We start from the raw sequence: 21,399 nt of genomic DNA, 5'->3' as shown, positions 1-21,399 counted from the left end.
AATGTCTAGAAGCTTTGTGTAGTTAACCCAAACACACAATCTACTTGAGGAAGACTTAATTATGTTCTTACAAATGTTCCTAGTGGCATGTAGAATGGTGAATCCTTTCTAGAAGGTTTCTATTTACTTTGCCCAGATCCACCACAGCAAACAGTATCTATGGCAGCTATAGCCTTATGAAATGTTATTTCTTACATAGTAGTCTTAAAGGTCAAAATTACTGATTCATGGGCTGCAGAATGGATCTTGTGTTAGCAGGCATGTAAACAGCATTAATCTCACTCTCCATCTCCATCAGAGCTCTTGGTGACCAGATGCACTGTCAACGAGCAGTAATATTTTAAGAGGAATCTTTTTCAGAGCAGGTCTTAAATACTGGGCTTAAGATATTCAGTAAACCATGTTATAAACAGATTTGCTATCATCCTGGCTTTGCTGTTCCATTTAGAGAACACAGGAAGAGTAGATTTAGCATAATTCTTAAGGACCCTAGGGTTTTTGGAATGGTGTATAGTCACTGGCTTCAAGTTAAAGTCACCAGAAACATTAGCCCCTAACAGGAGAGTCAGCTTGTCCTTTGAAGTGGGGAAGTCAGGTATTGGCTTCTCCTCTCTATGAAAGTCCTAGAAGACATCTTACTCCAGTAGAAGGCTGTTTCGTCTGCATGGACAATTAGCTGTTTTGTGCAGTCACCTTCAATAATGATCTTATAGATCTTCTGGATAACCCACTGCAGCTTCCACAGCAGCACTTGCCGCTTCACTAGCACTTTGACGTTATGGAAACAGCTTCTTTCCTTCAACCTCATGAACCAACCTCTGCTAGCTTCCAACTTTTCTTCTGCAGCTTCCTCGCCTCTCTCAGCCTTCACAGAACTGAAATGAGTTGGGGTTTCGCTCTGGATTACACATTGGCTTAGGGGAATGTTGTAGCTGGTATGATCTTCTAACCAGACCACTAAAACTTTCTTCTTATCAGCAATAAGACTGTTTCACTTTCTTACCATTCGTGTGTTCACTGGAGGAGCACTTGTGATTTCTTTCAAGAACTTTCCCTTTGCATTTACAACTTGGTCAAATGTTTGGCACAAAAGGCCTAATTTTTGACCTATGCTGGCTTTCAACACGCCTTCCTCACTAAGCTTAATTATTTCTAGCTTCTGATTTAAAATGAGAGATCTGAGACTCTTCCTTTCACTTGAACACTTAGAGGCCACTGCAGATTTATTAATTGGCCTAATTTCAGTATTGTTGTGTTTCAGAAAAGAGGGAGGCCTGAGGAGAGGGAAAGAAATGAGGAATGGCTGGCTGGTGGAGCAGTCAGAACACACATTTACGGATTCAAGTTCACCACCCTATGTAAGTGTTGTTTGTGGCCCTCCAAAACAAGTACAACAGTAACATCAAATATCCGTGATCACACAACACCGTAACATGTAATTATAATCATGAAAAAGTTATGATATATTGCAAGAATTAACAAATTGTGACAAAGTGTCAGAAATTAATACATGTGCCAGAAATGTAAGACTTTTGGGGAATTGGTGCTGACAGACTTGCTTGATGTAGGGTTACCACAAACCTTCAAATTCTAAAAAATACATTCGCTGTGAAGTGCAATAAAATGCAGTAAGGCTGTACCTAGGGAAGGCATGGAGATAAACTTTCTATATTACACATATATGTAGAACAATAGAAAATGACTAAAAGCACTACCTTGAATGTGAAGATTCATGACAGCACAAGTTCAAAAAAAAACAAAATAAAACAAACACAAAAATACACACAGAGAGAATCTTTCAAAACCAAGCTTTTGTTAAGATTAACTAATACTTCTTCTCTGCATGTTCACTCTCTAATACACTGCAATCTGTCCTCTGGCCCCAAACCTCTACTCAAAGGACTTTTACTAAAATGACCAATAACCTCAACTCAAAATTCAACTCCCCGTTTTGGTTCCCTGTAAGTTTTGAGATCTGTGTTGTTACTGATCATTCTCTCTAGTGATGCTACTCAGATCTCTTTCAGAAATTCTCCTTCCCTATCTGCTCCACAAAAGCAATTTCTCTACTAGGTTGCAAACATATTACATTAAAAAATACTTTAAGGCTTCTCTCTCACTTACCAACTTAACATTTCCCTGTATGGCCCCGGAAGATGACTGGTTAGCCAGAGACGGGTAAGATTCCTCAAGGGAGGAACAACCTAAGACAGGCACAGTCGCAGGGGGCCATCTGGTGAGAAAATGGGGAGCAGCAGAGGTGAGGCTTAGAACCTCCCCCCTCATGTTCTGAGAGAAATATTCTGCATACATGGATGTTTATTGCCCTCGTCTAGCTCGGATTAACACATAGTCTACAGGCACACACCTGATCATCTACATTTGCTCTCTTACAACACTAAACTCTGTTTTCTACCTTTATCTCGTATCTACCTACCACTTCAGCATTTTATTAAAAATAATAATAATAGAGAAATGTGGTATCCACATATAAATCAAGTTTAAAAATCAAATGAATAGTCATATTTGAACTGACTGTGTATAGTTCATAATGCATGAACAAAACCGAAAGCTTCTGTGATGACTGCCCTTGCACTGTTCACCATGTAACTTACTCACTATATAAGAATTCGTACTCTATGTAAGAATTTGTTCATTATGCATCAGAAGATTGGAGACTGACGAAAATTAGGCTTGGGGTGGATTAATGATTGTGCATTGAGTATTGACCCCCCTATACAGATATTTATTGTTGTTAACAACTATTTGATCAATAAATGAGAGATGCCCTCACAAAAAAAAATATATATATATATATATATTTAAATACACTTCCAATTGTAAAATAAATAAGTAACCGGGATGTAATGTATAGCATAAGGAAAATAGTCAAAATATTGTAACAACTTGGTATGGTGATACCTGGTACCTAGAATTATCATGTATATAAATATTGAATCACTGTGTTGTACACCTGAAACTAATGTAATGCAATACTGTTGTCAACTACCCTTCAATAAAAAAAAAAAAAAAAAAAAAAATACTTTAAGACAATTAGGTAGGTATTGAAATTCTTTGTTTCACAGAAGAGGAGAGGAAACCTACTAAGCAAAGCATCTTCACCTGAAGTTCCACAGGCAACTCACAAGGCATCTCAGAGGATCCCACAAACTGCTGATCATCTCTTCACGTAGTCCCGTTCATCCACCTACCTTACCTGCACCCTCTCTCCCTTCAAATATCCACTATCAGTCTTCTCTTCATTATGTAAATCTTTCAATGGCTCACAGCTATGACTCAAGGTCCAAACCTTAGAACTTACTTAGAATGAGAGCCCAGGCTACCACTTCAGCTTTATTTCTTGCCACTATTTTAGTTTCCTGAGCTACCATTATATCAATCTACCTTCAGATGCCCAACTGCACTGCTCTCTCAGACTTAGTGTCTCTGCCTGGAATTCCCTAGACAAATTCTCAATCATCCCTTAATACTCAGCTCAGAACCTTCTCTGTACATCTTGTCCTGACCCATCCCTCCCCTACCTAACCTTGGCAGAAAGATAGAGTACTTTCTTCTCTATACATTCATAATTATCAAGACTAGTTTGCTGTTGCTTTCCTATTTTCTGGTGAGGCAAGATTCCTATTCATTCTTGAATTATGTCTATCTTGCAGTCCTAGCCCTTGGTATTTTCTGAGCACTTACAAGTTGTAGTTCATGAAGTACTTTCCTTTCCCTGTAAAAATGTCATGAATGAGAGGGAGCCTCATTGGCTGACTGAAAAGAATACCTTAACTTGTTGACTTGGATAGGGCTAACATCAGAAACTTGAATTTTTTAAACATATAAAAAGCAGCACCACACTTCAATAGTACAAACTCCCACTCATCAAGTTCAGTCTGTTGCCACTGGGTCAGAAGTTCCCTCCTTATATCACAGAACTCTTCTGTGGACTACAAAGACTTAAATACCTCCACGCCAATTCTGAAACATTTCTGTATGATACGTTACATTCCCAGCCAAGTTTTGAACTAGCTTCAGTGACATTTTGTCCCTTAGAATGATTCAGTATTTCTGGTGCTGGAGTTTTTAGTAATATATAAAATGTATACTGTTTTCTTTCTCACTTGAACTTTGTTCAGCTAGTGGTATTGTTAGGAGGGAAAAAAAATCCTTATTCATACTAAACATCTTCTTGCCCTGGATTTGACATAAGAATTTACTAACTTTATCAGTTATCAATCAGATCTAAATGCCCTTTAAAATATTCTTAAAAGTAGCCTAAAAAAAAAAAAAAAGTTTAAAAGTAAAAATTCCCTAATAATCTTGAATAATCTCACCCTAACTAAGCAGTATTGAATTTAAATAATTTTGCCTACATGTTAACTGATAATTTAATTTATAAATTGGAAAACTTTACAACAGTATTACACTTCGTTGATAGTGAACATTCCTTGAACTCACCAGCTTACAGAAATACTATGTTACCACATAAACACAACTTTCAAAAGTTATGAAGAAAAGTGTTAGTGTTTCAAAAATATTGTGGGATAACACAAAATGGTAATCTGGGCATACAGATTATAGAACACATGCTATAGGAACTACTGCCTCATAGACCTTGACCAACCACTAGTAGGTAGGTTATAGTGAAGGTAGGTAACTATTCCAAAAATTGCATTCCAATATTGAAATGCATATCCAAATTTCCCTTAGGATTAGCTAAAGTGACTACAATATCTCTTTAATGTTCTACAACTTCTTAAATTATTATTCAAGAGTAATATTAACATTATAATTATAGTTTCTTACAGAATAATTTTAAGTGAATCTCTAATGTGCTAATCTTTAAAGAAGTTGAAGGTAGTTAATTTAGACTCTATTGAGAATGCAACCAGTAGAGTTTTCTTCTACTCACTCAGCTAATTCTAAAGTTGCCAGAGTACAATAGGCCCCCAAGAAGCACGATAGGTGACTGTTTTCAGTAGTTGCACTGAATGTACAAAGGATTCTAAAATATATATGCTATTTGATTCAGTATCTAATGAAAGAATAAAGAGCCACATTAACACCAAGGTAATGGATTATAAAACATCAATTACACTTTGAATTTTAAGAAATGTGGGGGAGTAGAAGGGAAAAAAGAAATCACCTCTAGTCACAAATACTTCAAATTATGCACATATTCTTATGAATAATGCCAAATTATCACAACCTAAAGCTTTTCTATACCTACAATAAGAAAAATTCATCAACATAATGTAGTTTTAAAACCTATAGATATAAAATACATTCCTGGAAGGGACTACTTAAAATTTATTTTTATAGGACAGAGTACCAGAGAGCAGGGGCCTTGACAGAGAGTGCTCTAGAGATCTGCAGAGGGTTGTACTCCTAATCACATGGGAGTGAGAAAACAATGCGAAGCCTAGAAAACCACCTGAAACCTTCTCAGAGCCTCTGAAAAAGACAATTCCCAGAACTCACATAGGGACTCAAATAGTTCAGATTCACAGGAATTTCAAAATACATGGGCTAGCAGGAAGTCCTCAGCCAGACACTGCTTCAAGAGCAGGGCTCAACTAATTTAGTGGGAACAATCCTAGTCTAAAGGCTGCTCTAGTACTGCCTAACAGAGCATTAAGAGCAAGCTCTAGGAAAGCTGTTCCAACCAGCTTAACTCACGACTGTCTCAGAACAAAGCTCAAAAATATTTAAAAGAATACAAAAATTCCATATCTGCGAGCATTAAATCCACACCAGGAATCCAACCTGAAATCATAAAAAAGCAGTAACGCACACAATGAAGGAAAAAAATTAATCAAAAGAAAGAGATTCAGAAATGATACAAAGGATAGAATTAGTAGATCTATCATTAATATTGCTATACAGTCAAAAAAGAAGAAAAAGCACGAAAGTGTTAAGGAGACATGGAAGATATAAAAAAAACCGAAGCTGAATTTCTAGGAATGAAAAATATGACGTCTGGCATTAAAATACATTCTAAACTTATCTCTGCCTCAGCCACACCTCCATCCACACTGAGCAAGTTAGTCTACTTTCTTCAGAAAAAAAGACAAGTTCCTTCATGCTATTTAAAATATTTCACAATCTGATCCCAACCAACATCTCCGATCTCAACAATATTTACTGAATTAAAGGGAATGCTTAAAAACAGAAGCAGAAAATATGGCCTCAGTAATTAATTTAACAGCACTGTTCATGTGCCAGGTATTAATCTAGATGCCAAAGATAGTGCATTAAGCCAAACAAACATGGAGCTCATGTTCTAATAATCAAATATCTGCAATAAAATCTTTGTCCCAAAACAACAGCAAAGATATTTGTGTGCCTTTATTTAGAGCCATTTATCTTTCCAAATTACAATGATTTTCATTACCTAATTTCCTAGCCCACAATAAATCAGAAACAGCAAATTATTTGTGTATAGCTTACTTAAAGAAAACATACTGGAAGAATGACAACAAGAAAATCTTATAGCAGAAATAATACAAAATTAAAAAGCAAAACAGAGAAAACACAGCCACTAGACACAGTTACTGTATGAGAAGAAGCTGTTTACTTCAATTGTTAAGCCACTAGAAGCTCTGTGACTGACCTCGGTACCTCAGAATACATAACCTGTTTTTTCCCATCACATTAGATCAACTTTATAGTTGAAGTACTCTAAGAAGTCTCAGATTTGTGAAAAATAACAACTGCCACTCAAACTGAATAAAAAATAAAACATTAGTGAAGTTAAAGAAATACCCACAACCTGGAAGTTCATATGAAAAAACTTTTCAAGTCCTTTTCCAAGCACAACTATATGAAAATTTTACTGTATTTTACTGCATAATACACTATGGGTTTTTAAAAAATCTGGCTCTACCAGCATTTTTTATCTACTTGACTGTGTATTCTGTATTTTTCACACTTTACTTTTAAAGGCACAGACATTGGACTTTTTGCTGTTGTTTTTTGACTTTACACAAAATTATTACTGAAATGAGTGGAACTACATTGGTCAAAGGAAAGGCAGAACACAGACACCCTCACCTGCTTGTTCTACCTCTTCCTACCTACAATGGAGGTTCTGGAGGTGTCTACAGAAAGCCAACAAACAGACTAAAAATTACTCGAATATTAAAAGTCATTAAAATTGTAAATACAGAAAGGACAACAAAATTAAAACCTTATCCTTTTGCAACCACCATTGTGAACAACTGATTCAACATGGATTATCAGTGGCTTATAAAACCACTAAGTGAAAGGTGCTGGGAAACAGGACAGACACACTGTCTCAAAGTACGATCCCGAAGACTTCTTACTAATTACAAATAAGTTGAGGTTCCTTTGCAAGGGAGAGACATGGGGGTTACTACCATAACCAAACTTAGCTGATGGCACAAATACTGGATGCCTAATACTGTACCTCTTGATGTAATAAGAAAAGCCTATTACCTGTGAAGCATTCTTGCTAAAATGTTCAATTCTGAGTCTGATAACGAGGAGAAAAAAATTAGAAAAATACAAAATGTGGGAGGGACATTCTAAAGAGAAAGTAGCCAGGACTCTTCAAAAACGAGTGTCATAAAAGATGATAAAAGGTAGGGGAATTGTTCTGGACTAGAAGTTAATAAAGAGACAGCAAACTGAATCCTCAATCAAAAAGTAAAATAGCTATAAAGGAAATTTTTAGAACTGGAACAATCTGAACATGAACTATGTGTATTAGATGATACTAGAGTACTGTTGATTTTTTAGGAGTGATATTGGCAGTGTAATTATGTAGACGATAACCTTATCCTTAAGAGATATAAACTGTATTTCTTGGAAAAGATGATATAAAAGGCTGCCTGAACTCAATTCAACTTATCAGTAGGAAGAATAAAACAGATAAGGTTATTTCAGGTAACTAGCATACAAGATTGGGAAGATAAAAATATGTGTATCTTTCCTCAAAAAGAAAAAATCAGTCCATATTTCAGGCAAAAAATATTATATAAGGTCTTACCTCTTAAAGCCTAGAATTAGACTGCCTCTCCAAGTATTAAATGAGAGAGGTGATATATTTGATTCCACTGAAAAAGAAAATAATCATCATTAAGTTCCAGACCAAAAACAAAAAACTTAAATTATCAACTTATTTGGAAACACATTTATACCAATGCCTTCCAATTTTCATTTTGGAGATTTTACAAAATTTAACTACATAATGCACTAAAACATACTTGCAATATAAGCTATCCTTTTAAAATATTTTCACTTCATTTTCATGAATACAACTAATGAATTTATAGTCTTTCATAGAAAAAGCCCTAACTAATCTATCAGCATCTAAGTCAATCTGGTACACATATCAAAGCTGCATGTTACTGGCCGATGTGGCACTACCAAGAGAGAGACTGTGACCACCCTACAGGACTTCTGCCCTTTAAACAACAGACAGCGGGAAAAGTGCTCTTCTGAAAGTGGTAGTGGGTTCTGTTGAATCATTCACACTTTCTCATTCCACTTTCCACTATGATCAGTGACCTGCATTCATGCAAGAGTGACAACCTAAAGTCATAATAAAATAAGTCTTTATTTCTGTTATGTAATTGATTTATACTGATCTTTCACTTTTCTGAGCATTTGTTTTCTCTAGGACTCATTTTGACATTTAAGTCTACCATCTGTATGCTTCAATTTTGACACTGTAAGCCTGATTTGCCTCAGTACAAAAATACTGATTCTTCACATAATCCTTGTCATAACTAGCAAGGGATGGAACTACAGTAGGCACCTCCTGGATTTACTTTTCCCTCATGCTATTAAAATGATGCCATGTTTTAAGTAATTGATTTAACCTTTTCAATATATATGTAATGTGGCTACTGAATGGTCCAAAATGGATGGAATTAGAGAGAAACTCGTGCTTGAGGCAAATTCTAAAGACAGAATTAACAAATACAGTTTAGGTGATGATTAAAGATAACTGGTTAACTTAAAAAAAAAAAACTCAAGCAAAAAGTCACAGATTTTAGGATTTGCTCATCTCTCCTATATATGAATAAAATTAAACCCACACACATTAGAACTGTTTTAGATTAGCTATTATATCCCTTCACTTCACAAGAAGTGTAAGTTTCTCAGTGGTTTTACAGCATTTGAAACTCTGAACAATCATTTTTAAATGACCTCCATTTAGTCACTCAAGGAATTGTAAAGTAGACACACCTACATGCCTTTCGGCAACCTTCAACTTGCTTGATCAAATTCATTTTCCATGCTTACTAACAGAAGTGGGAAACTGTTTCCTACTACTCCACAAACTCAATCAAGATAAGCCCTTTACTCTTCTCTACTACCTGCCATTTGTGTGCTGTAGTAACCAAAGTGCATAACCAGGAGCTGCCTACTGCAAATACCAACCATTATTGAACTAACTGCTTTTCAAAGACCTATAAATCAGAGTGGAAAGGGAGAGCACTGACAGGACTGAGCAGAGATACTCTTTAGTATTAAAGTTCCTAGAATTTTTCTTTCTCAAATTTAATAAATAACCCCTTGAAAATTTATCTTTATACTATTCAAACTGGCATTTTAGAGAACACTGTCAAGTTTGTGTTTATTACAAAGGTCACCAGAAACATCTCAGCAAGCTGAAGGCTGCTGACAAAAATCATCTAGTTTCCTTAGCAACAAACAAGTCTGAAAAATCATGAGGTTGACAATGAGGTGGAACAGATGGTATGATAAAGGGGAAAGGCAGCTCTCATGTATGCACCTTATGCACCCAGATTCCTCTAATGCTTCTGTTTTCATTTTGTCAGTATAGAAAACCTATATATTATACAGAGTGGAAGTAAAATCAATACACTCAGCAGCCAGCATTAATGCCCAACCTTCAATTCAAAATAACTACACCTCTCAAAGTCACCAATTTTATACTGAACACTCTGCCCTTCCCTTACAGTATTACAATGCACTATTTTAAGTCACATAACAGGTAAAATATATCTATAATCTAGTTTTTACAAAACTCCCACGTATACAATTCGAATACACATTAATGAGAGTTTCGCAACATTTCAGAGGGCTAGAAATTGAAGTTTGTTCTCGTTTTTAAATTTTCTTTTTCAGAAGATTTGAAAAACTATCAAGTACCATCATGGATATGTGCAAAAATAAGTAAGATTTTTAAGAACTGTCTTATTTACTAAAATGTAGTACGATGAAAAGAATATGGTTAAAGTTAAAAGATCTTGGTTCTAGCTCAATCACTAATTTTGAGCAAATCAACTTCTATATGCCTGTCTTCATCTATCAATGGAGGTAATTTTATTAACATGTGATGAACATTACAAAGCACCCTAGCATTTCTAAGTGTTTAGTAAACATTTGCTATGCTTTTGTTAATGAGGACTGGGAGATGGCTTCATGGAACTTAAGGCTATAATAGGTGTTAGTTTAGAAAACACTTTCAGAAACAGTATCTCATATGACTTTCACAACAACTCCCACAAGGTAGACAGATACATAATATGATCTCCATTTCATGAAAATGAAGCAAAGAGGTAAAGAGAGCTGTTCCAGGTCCCATAATCAGGAGCTTAATTTAAAAAAAAAGAACCAAGACTTTTGGGTCCCCAGTCCAACCTACTATCATGTTATGTCCAAGGTCCTCTTAACCTTAAAAATTACTTCCAGATTATCCATAAGTTCAATTCATAAACTGTCTTACCAAGTCTGACTTAAACAAACCATATAAACACACCCCTGCTTTCAAGGGACTTACCTTAAATTGCCCTATGGAGGCACTGAGGGCATGAACTGCCCTGCATGCTCTCAACAGTAACTGAAACAACACCTGTCAAGTTTACTGCTAATGTTACATACTTACAAAATGATAAAATATAGTCTAAGTTTCCATTTACGGCTTCACTTCTCAATTCAGCCTCAGAAAAAATATTATTTTCAGGTAGACATTCATTTTCCTAGGAATAAAGTATATTTCAATGATAATGTGCCTCAGCTAAAATTTGATATGCAATTCTAATTTCCTGTTTTCTCATTTCATTCCATCACCATATTATCTAATAATCCTTCATTTAAAAAGTTATTTTCTAACAATATATAAAATGAGTAACCGAACTTGAGCAAAAGCTATCAGATGGAATTACAACATCCCATATTGTTTATTTTCAAATTCTGACAATCTATTACCCTTAGAGTGCCTAGAATGAGTTTACTAATAAAGATCCTTGAACAATTCTCTCATTCACAACAAAACAAAAATTCAATGCCTTAGTCTTGGGGCATACAGTGAGGTAAAGATAAAACTTAATTTGGCTAAATTCTGAAAGATTAATCACTTGTCCCAACATCATCATTTGTTTAATAATTTAAGAATATAAGCCAAAATTTAGCTCAAGTATTTTTATTCAATCCCTGCACAATATTAAAAACTACCTAACTGGACATAAGCAAATGAATAAAAAATAAATCATGGTATATCCATACAATAAAACAGCATACAAGCATAAAAAAATAACTGGAATAATATAATGGAAAGGCACCAAGTGAAAAATTAGGTTTTGGGGAAATGAGAATATGTGGGAAAATTACTTCTTGAAATATATTTTTAAACAGTAAAATATGTACAGCAGTCTCAAAATGCTCCACTATGTACTCAAGAAAGAGAGGTAAAGACATTCAAGACAAAAACTCTACCTTTAAGAGGACTGTAATTATTTCTAAGAAAAGATTTCTAACAATAGTTTAGAAAAATCAACGCTTCATGTGAATAACCACCAAGGAAACTGAGCTTTTGAACAAAATATTTCTTAAAAAAGTACTTGGTGCTCTGCCATGTTGCTCCTAGTTGTACAACACTTTGTTTTGAAAACAGAAAGTGCATCCCTTGCTGATCCAATGCACTACACCCAAATCGATTTCTTCGTATGCCCCTCCCCTAAATTCCGTGCCAATTCTGGTAGGGACAGGAAGTATTAGGTAGGAAAATCATGCTTTGGAGTCAAACAAAAGAATATTAAAAAAAGAGTGACTATACAGAGTGTATTATGAAAACTCATACAGAAGTGAAAAGTAATACTCAAAAAACGAGAACTGTAGTTGCACTGTAAAGTGGGATTATGGAGCAAATTACTTTTTAAATTTTTTCTGACAAAGGCATACTCTCTTTCAACACACAAAAAAATGCTGCCTTATCTTTTTTAAGTTTAACCACTACAGATATTACACTAATCAATATTGTTAGAAAGCTTAAGAAATCTGTACACAGACAACAGTCATTCTTAGCGCTCAGCTTAATGACTTCCTTTTTTTTTTTTGGTTACCACTAAACATTAGGGAGGAAGGAAAAATATTCTCTTCAATTATGAAATTAAAACCACAGTTGTACTTACTTGCAAAACAGTACGAGCTGCCTTTATACTAACAAAGGATGGAAACACGTAACTTATGTATGTTTCATGATCAGGATTTACTCCTATTTCTTGCATTCCTTTGAGGACTTCAATTATACCTGCAAGATAAAATTTAGAAGCACAGAAAAACTTTGAATAAATTAACAGAAGATCAGAAAGTTCAGTTCACTTACTTTATGAATCATAACGTAGGGAAAGTATGCAGCATTTTGTTTCAGAGAGAAACCAGAAAAGCAACAAAATTGAGAAGTAAGATGATAAAGGAAAACAAAAATCCTCCTTTCTTCATCTGTCTCTTAATTTAGTGATATTTCCTTTAATGAGTGCTATGGAAATATCTTAGAAATTGTAACCATAATAAAACTTAAAGTAACTAGGCAACATACCTAACATTTCTGGCATCCCAACTGAACAGAGATCATAAAAACATCATTGCTATTACAGAGCAATGATGGATCTACACAATAAAACTTGACAAGAATAAATACCGCAGAGGGACAGGATTAGGGAGCAGCATGAGAGGGGAATCTGTCAGAGGCAAAAGTGTTTTTCAGTTAAACACTTAAATTCCCTAATTGTTACTAACTTGAGAACAACTGATTTTAATGAATTACCTCATTTTATTTAAATCTAAAAATCTACTAAATTGTTTGTTCCTTCTCCCACTCACAAATAAAAATTTCTTTTATTACTGTCTTAAAAGGACATTTCATGTTTTCCAAAGCTAGTTAGATTCAAATAGTACAAACTGATTTCTTTATATCAAACCAATTAATTCTAGAAAATTGTCAAACTACTCAGGTGTTACCTAATTTGATAGAGGCCAGTTTGATAAAAGAAAGGGCTCCTTTTTAAAAATTACTTCTTAGCTTCGTGACTTTCACATTATTAATACTTCCCCCAGAGTCCTGTCCCTGTTTTTGCCCTATAACATCTACAGAAAAATTACTTTTATAAATTTGTTATGTAATGTGCTTTAATACAAATACTTGATTATAAATTCCCATTGAGTACTGAAATGCACAGGATAAGTGTGATACATTAAGAATATCTGCTCATTTATTTCTTTTAGATAAAAGTCATACTATGGGACAAAAAATTTTAAGCAGTTTATTATATTTTGAATGTTTAAATGCATTTTTCAAGATGTAAAAATAACAGAAAGAAAAAAAACCTCAAAAAAAGACAAAGCGTATGTTTAGTTACAAATTTAGGAGAACATACATGTAGAGTTGGTCCATACAGTACACAAACATTAACATACTTGAATGCAAAATTTAGAAGTATTCCTGGGAATTAGTGCTTTATAACCACTATCAAAAAAATGGCAAATCGTACTGTGTTCTTCATATGCAGAGATTACTGGACACATGATAGGAGGGCACAGCTAGCTGCTTTTCAATTACTAGTAACAGACCTGTGCTAATCTAATATCCTCGATGTCCTTTCTGACCATTCAGGATTGCTTTCATGACCATGGTTTAAAGTAAATAGCTAAGTGTTTGGAAAAACACAACAGTGAAAACAAGAACAGGCTTTGGGGTTTAAAGAGACCTACCTTTCAACCCTTGGTTCTGGCACCTAATTGCAGTATACATTTGAGCAAGTAAGTACCTTTCTGAGTCATAATTTCTTAGCTTATACACTCAAAATAGCAGTATGACAGAACTGTGTCTCCTAGACACTTTAACACCTAACGCTTGGCTTAATCCTTCTAACTACCATCTACAGATTAAGCAAGTCAATATGTGTCAAGGCACTCAATGAACAGAACAATTTTTTGAGCTACCTATAAGAGCCCATAAACACTGAATAAACAGACACAAAATACCAAGAATTGTAAATATTACCCACAGATATAAAAGGAATTCTTGTGGTCTAGGACTAGAGGATGACTGAGTACAATAGGAAAAAGAGAACAAGACTGAATAGAAAAAATCCCAGTGTTACAACTTGGTTAGATCAGTTTATCAAGCTGCACATTAAGAAGGCTTTCAACTCTCTTTCAGGGGGATGAACTTTTCTATGTAAATAAAGCTGAAAATGGCTTTAGAAGTCAAATAATCTTTAATCTAACAAAACATTAAAGTAAGTGATCTCTCCAAGATCAAAGGCATGTTATGTTGAATAAGAAACCAAGCCTCCTAACTGCTGGTGCTTATGTTACAAAAATGCAAAAATGTACACTTTTTCCTGGAATCTGAAGGACTCAGGATTATCCTTGTTCTGCCACCAAAAAGTGACTTTAAGTAATTTACTGAGCTCCCTAATACCGCTCCAAATGATCATTAAAATTAGAAGTAATAATATGTGTGAAACCCTAAAAATACTAAGTAAATGTTAATAGTAACAATGAATTAAGTTTTTTAGCTGTCTTGAAATACTCTTAATAATTTTAAATTTTCTTTATATGATACACAGAATAAATGTAGCATAATAAGGTAGCTATATACTTGATTTTCTAATGTTTGAAAACAAGTTAATCGATTGATTGCAGACAGAAGAATCTTATTCCTACAAAGAGTTCACCCCATCATTTATGTCTCAAATACATTTTATTCCATTAATTCTACATTTTTCCAAAATTGCTTATCTGGGGGAGAAGTACATTCTGCTCATTTAGATGACCTGTGCTGCTAGCACTTTTAACTTACATACCTTTCTAACTGAAACTACGCTAGGTTTAAGAAAACCTGGGTTCACACTTCTCAGATAAGCTCAGCTACTCCCTTAGGCATTCTGAAGGAATGCATAAAGATATTCATTTGAATAATTATAGTCAAATGGAAAGATAGAAATGCTTATCAATAAGAAGAGAAAAGGTGATTGATCTGACATACCTACATACCTCCTCCTAAATACAATTTGTATTTCTTTTTAAATAAAAAAAGATTAAGATAATCATTTATTAACTAAGATAAACATGGATCCCAAACCTCTGTGAACTTAGAAAACCTAAACTAAGACTAAATAAGCAATCTAATTAAAATATTGCAAATGTAGTCATAAAAAATTTATGAATCTAGAGGAAAGTCTCCATTCAGAAAGTTTAAAAGAATTAAGATAACTCAAACTTTTGGGAAAGACCTATGGTTTACCGAAACAACTTTGACCAACTGTTTATTCCACATCATTTTAGACTCTACCTGGAGCACTCACTATATTACTTTCCTATTTTTTGGAAAGCATCCTCTGTCTAACCACTTCATTCAACTGGCACCTAAGCTTTCATACTGGCCCTTCTATACTCTTATTTTTATGTTTTCTGAATATACCAAGGGATGAAGGGTCATAACATTCTCAGTTATTTCCTCTCATTCAGGCCAACTTGCTAAAATTCTGAATGGGGACTCTTCCATTTGTGCCACAGAGAAAAATACAAGTAGATGAGCTATGTGGAAGTCATTATAAGAATCTTTCTTAAGAGGTTGATGGAGGCTAAATAGCAGCTGTAAAAATTCTAAATTCAGTAAAATCTCCTCATTCTTTTGTTGGAAACTCTTGGATCAGTTTGACCTGACCTGTACCTACCTTTCTTTGATTTCCAGAAGGGTTTTATTTAGTCCTATAAAACACTCCCTCTACGTCCTCCATCACTGCAGCCATTATTTTTTTCATTATTTCTATCATTTTATATATGATTTTCCCCAAAGAACAAGTTCATTGCACTAATAAAAATGTTACTGTCTAACCTTATACCGAAGAAACTACAGAATACATATAGCCATTTTGTTATTACATTAAGGAAAATGGTAGAATATATTCTTTACCACATTTCAGGACCTCCTGAAAAGGTGAAACTAGTTTTTAAAGACAGTAAAACAACTGCTGAGATCTTGCACTCTCAAGTTACCTTTCTTAGCTTTTGTACTTTTCAAGATAAAACCTTCACTGATTAAAAAATTTGGTACCACTTTTTAAAATGCCCTTAATACAGAAATCAGTTCCTAATTATTAACTAATAGATAAGAATCTTTATAAAATACAGCTTAATACTTACAAATGTCTAATATGGAGGTGCTATAGTGTTGAAAGAGTATTTAAAATAGGAGGACAGAAATCCTTAGTTCTAATCCCAGCACTCCTGTCAGCTAGCTGTGGAACCTTAAGGTCATTTGCTGAATCTTTCTGGGGCTCTCAGTTGCTTCATTAACATAATTTGAGCTTTCAGTATTTCAACACCTTTTAAATCTAAATTCTAAGATTCTAAGAAAATATGTATACAATATAGAGCTCACTTTGCTACTAGTTTGAGCTACAACTACAGAAAGATTACCTGAATTATTTTATGTTTACTAAGTAGTAAGAAACGTGATAACCTATTCAAGTCTGGATACAGTAAAAGTTGAGGAAAACCAATTTATCTGAACAAACAAGCATTTCAACAGGTGTACCAAAAGTATTTTCATATCTGTGTAAAGATGGACAATACTAATATGCCCAAAGATTTTTATGTAATGATGTAAATCTTTCTGTGGTTCAAAGATTCTGGGTTATAAGTTACTTCTTGGAGCTCAGAACTGGAGGATATGCAATGAGTTAATAAACTAGCATATTGTTTTCACAAAGATTTTGCTAAAAAGGATTTTGAGACTTTTATAGCCAGAAACAATTAGGGAATACTTGTTTCACTATTTCCTTTAAACCATAAGACTGCTATATATTTAAAATAAAATTGCAATATGAAAGTCTGCTAAAAGCACTTTTTTTGTTGTTTGTGCATTTTGTTTGTCACCCAGTGTCATACTAACAACTCTGCATCTCATTCTAAAGCACATTATACTGTAAGATAAAATGAAAAAGACCATTTTTTGTTTCCCCAAGGGGGAAGTACTTCTGTTAAAAGCATCTTTTCATGAGACTGTTCCTTCTGAATTACCAATAATGCAAACCAAAGAATTAGATACTGTACTCTAAAATTTAATATTTGTTCAATTCTTATTCATATCCTATAGGCATCCCATGTGTACAAGGGAAAAGTATGCTAAATGCTTAAACATACTTAAGAACCTTAAAGATTGAACATTGCTGTCCTTCAATCAGCAGGCTGTCAGGTCATGAGCACTCTTGCAATAAAAGTTTTCCTGCTTTTCCTATTACCGTAACTCAGCTCAGTTTAGAAGAAACAGACTGGTTCACAAAGAAAGTGGCCTGATTATGTTCTAACTTTATCTTGAGTTAGGCTAGACAAACTAATCTCAAGCCCCCTATATATAAAATCAAGAACTAAAGAGTGTTTTGAAAAACTTAAAATAACAAACTGTTGAAAACAACACTCACAAGTTTGAATATCCAAATCAGAGATGAATTCAGAAATCAAGATGAAATACGTCACGTTCGTTTCTTAAAATGCTTACCAAATACATTACTATGATTTAAGTCAATTCTATTTTCTCAAAAGAACTGGTACTCAGAAATAAGTATGCTTTCCCAAAGAATTCAATTAGATAGGTACAGAAACTGTTACAGGAGACCTCTGAACCATTTCAAAAGTGTATAAAAGCAAAACCTAACCTTGAACATTTTTCTCCTTCTGATGTCCAACCAGCAATGGCCAGAAATAATGAATTCTGACAGGCAAACCTTCTTCCTTCAGAGCTTTGATCAGAGCGTTTGCCAAATCTGAAAGAGATGCCATAAAATATTATAAAGCTACCTCAGCAAAAACTACTTACATTGGTTTTAATTAGGAGAATACAATACCAGCTTTTCTGCTTAGTAAGGCACAGTGGAGTATGAACTGCAGAGGCGATCTGTGCATGTGGGCTTCCTTTAACTTCTTACAGTAGTCTTTCAGTTTTTCTACAGGCTAGAAAAAAAAGGCACCACATCAGTTGGGCCTGCAAATATCCTACCATTTGACCTTCTGCAAATATTCCAACACTTTGGGGATGAAAAAATTGAACTTCTCATTCTCTTTCTACCCAATAATCTTACAAGACAAAAAACAAAGTCATAATGTTTATAACTGGTCTAATGTTGTAACATATTCTTATATTTTAAAGAATCTTATTTCACTGCCTGTTATATTGTTTACAAAGTAAAAATGGACAGAATACCGTATTCATAGTCACACAGTGTCGTAAGAAGAAACTGCCAAAGTCTCCCAGACCATCTTCCCTTGATAAAGGACATGCTAATAAAATTTGCAATGCTGTATCTTCCAATTCTTCGGTGATTAAGTGCAAAATGAGGTTCATTGCATCTGAAAAGAAAGCAAAGACATTTTTCTTACTGAACTGAACAGTATTTTTACACTGCAACCATTATGAGAGACAAACTTATGAACTGCAAACAGCAAAAGGATGTATCAAAGTAATAATGAAATGAATACTTCCAAACCAAAATATTCCCATATATTCATTTCCTCAAGTTTTTCTAGCTTATTAAGCTGACTCTCAGAGTCCTATGTTCATCTACCACAGTCCCCTACTGTTACAGAAGGCCCTTCCCATCATGTAAGAAGAGTAATAATTCATGAAGGTAAGTTTTAAAAATTACCCGGAATATATCTTTTTTCAAATGTAACTTTCTCCAACATTTCTGACACATACTGAGGATGTCCAGCTTTCGCGAAGCTAAAGATAATTTGCAATAAATCACGATCCATAAGGTAAAGATCAGACTTCTCCACCTTCTGCAGAGTCTACAGTTCCAAAAATTAGAACAAAAAGTTAGAAATCAGTATTTTTTTGTTAAAGTCAAATAGATTAAAATACCAGGAATAGAAAAATTAGGAACATCTACCATCTCATTGTTTAGGACTTCTTTTATAAAACAGAAAATATTCTATTTCAAAAGTAACTGTTACATCAATACCAAGGTACCAAACTATAATATAATAAGAATTCTCCTTCACTACTAAGAGATATTATCGTTAAAAGCAGATACAAACTACACTTTTCTGCTTTATGCAAAACCTAACAGGTTTATAAAAATGATTTTTAAATTACATTTATTTACAAAACATAAGTTTTACCTGCTTAACATGGTCAATATCACCCTTCTCAGCATATGCATTCAACAAGGCTAGGTATGTGTCTGAGCCAGGGTCAATTCCAGCCTCTTTCATTATTGCGAGAATATTTTCTGCATTCTCCATATCTCTGTAAGTTAATTCAAAGAAAACAGATTAGCATACTACTACCACGGTAATATATTATTCAATCTAAAATGTACTGCCCTATGCCTAATAAAATAAGAAATTCTTAAGTATCAGAACCATAACATCAGAAAAGGATAAATACATATTGAAATGGTTAAAGGTTTCTGAAATAATAAAGACTGTAAATATCCCAAATTTTTACAAGATGCTCTCCCAAAAAAGAAACCAAACTGCACCATAATTAATTAAGTAATGTGCCCTCTCTCACTAAGTATGTCGTGACTCAAATTTACCTTCCTATGGAAGAACAACATTTGGGAAATTTTTCTTCAAAAACTAAAATTTTATCCAGGGTACTAGCAGAACAGCTAATAAATTTTTACAAAGACAAATACTCTGGATCAGGCCCCATTTTTAAAATGGGAAATTTTCAAAAAAAATTTTTATGAAACATAAATTTAAGAATAAGTTATTTTAAAATTAGCATGTTCTACCCCACACTCTCAAGATTGTTGAGGGAGTAAATAAACATAGTTTAAGAACTTTCTATAGTAATTTTCTATAATTTAAACCTTGCTTGAGAACAAAACCTTAGGCTGAATATTACCCAGCTCTTGCATGCCCCGTGATGAGGGCACTGAAAACTGCCTCTGTGACTGGAAGATCCTTAGTTTTCATAAATCCAAGAATCTTGCTGCAATAAAAGAGAAATGAAAATACTTCTTGGAACTATATACCAAAAACACTTTTTACAAGTACACAGAAAAATCTCTCCCTGAAATTATATCCATAGTCTTAAAAAAAATAAATTTCTTCTATACTGCTAATTAACTTATAAAATACCTAAGTTTAATAAGATTCACTTAAAAATGAGTTTGTACTTTTCAATTTATGTCTTATTTCCTAAGCCTCCAGCTAAAAGTAATAATGAATTTTATACAAGCAGAAAAATATCAACTGATTTTATATGAATCAGCAAGATAAAGGGAACATTACCAGTTTTATTAGTCAATACAGTTTAAATGGCTAACAACATGTCCTTTATGAAGTATCAATTTTTAAAAAAAGGAAAGCAGCTTTATTTTTTTAATACACCATTATTTATTTATTTTTATTGAGGCATAACTGACATATATTAGTTTCAGATGTGTAACATAATGATTCAATATTTGTATATATTGTGAAATCAGCACAATACATGTAGTTAACATCTGCCACCACATATAGTTTCAGAATTTTTTTCTTAGGATGAAAAACTTTTTTTTAACAATGGGAATTATGTCATGTTGGGCATATTTTTTTCTTTATTTTTTTTAACTGCACTATAGTTGATATACAATTTTTTATTGGTTTCAAGTATACAATACAGTGGCTCAACAGTTACTCGTATTATTAAATCCTCACCACAACTAGCACAGTTACTATCTGTCAACACAGAAAGATGTTACAGAATCACTGGGAAAGCCAGCTTTATACTTCACCAACTTTAAACTTCTGCTTCAGTAAATCACATTTTTAATTAAAATAGCAAATTTCACTTATCTTTCTCCTCTTACACAATTTCATATATTATTCAAGTCATATTATCAAATTTACCAGATTAAAATACTTTTGAAATAGTTTCCCTTCAGAACAAATGTCTACAAAAGAGTGAATATGTTCTAGGTTTAAAAGAATTACAAATATGTTTACTTAAACATACATTTATAGAGCCCCATACCTGGCACCTTCAATATCTCCTACATTACAATAAGCAGCAATCAGCCTCTGGTATGTCACCTGTCAATGAGATGGGCCAGTTGATATTTTTTAATATTTTTTTCTGAGTAAAAACAAAAAAACAAAAAATTGATGTAACCA

At 33.7% G+C, this 21,399-nt stretch overlaps 1 protein-coding gene across 1 annotated transcript in view; it reads right to left on the bottom strand.

Annotated features, from left to right (window-relative positions):
* The window catches only part of LRPPRC (leucine rich pentatricopeptide repeat containing), a 113,187-nt gene that overhangs the window by 56,299 nt on the left and 35,489 nt on the right, over positions 1 to 21,399 (bottom strand). Inside the window, exons 5-14 of the mRNA XM_036925620.2 lie at positions 21,260 to 21,318; positions 20,147 to 20,233; positions 19,414 to 19,540; positions 18,936 to 19,080; positions 18,494 to 18,639; positions 18,138 to 18,243; positions 17,949 to 18,056; positions 12,414 to 12,532; positions 10,889 to 10,982; positions 8,018 to 8,084 (exon numbers count right to left, since the gene is read on the bottom strand). Coding sequence (XP_036781515.2) covers positions 8,018 to 8,084; positions 10,889 to 10,982; positions 12,414 to 12,532; positions 17,949 to 18,056; positions 18,138 to 18,243; positions 18,494 to 18,639; positions 18,936 to 19,080; positions 19,414 to 19,540; positions 20,147 to 20,233; positions 21,260 to 21,318 — 1,058 coding nt within the window. The remainder of the gene's footprint in view (positions 1 to 8,017; positions 8,085 to 10,888; positions 10,983 to 12,413; positions 12,533 to 17,948; positions 18,057 to 18,137; positions 18,244 to 18,493; positions 18,640 to 18,935; positions 19,081 to 19,413; positions 19,541 to 20,146; positions 20,234 to 21,259; positions 21,319 to 21,399) is intronic.

Source organism: Manis pentadactyla, chromosome 2 (genome assembly GCF_030020395.1).
Source record: "Manis pentadactyla isolate mManPen7 chromosome 2, mManPen7.hap1, whole genome shotgun sequence".
Lineage (NCBI taxonomy): Eukaryota > Metazoa > Chordata > Mammalia > Pholidota > Manidae > Manis > Manis pentadactyla.
Note: the sequence above shows the minus strand (reverse complement) of the source record. Positions and strands in the feature narration are given on the sequence as shown.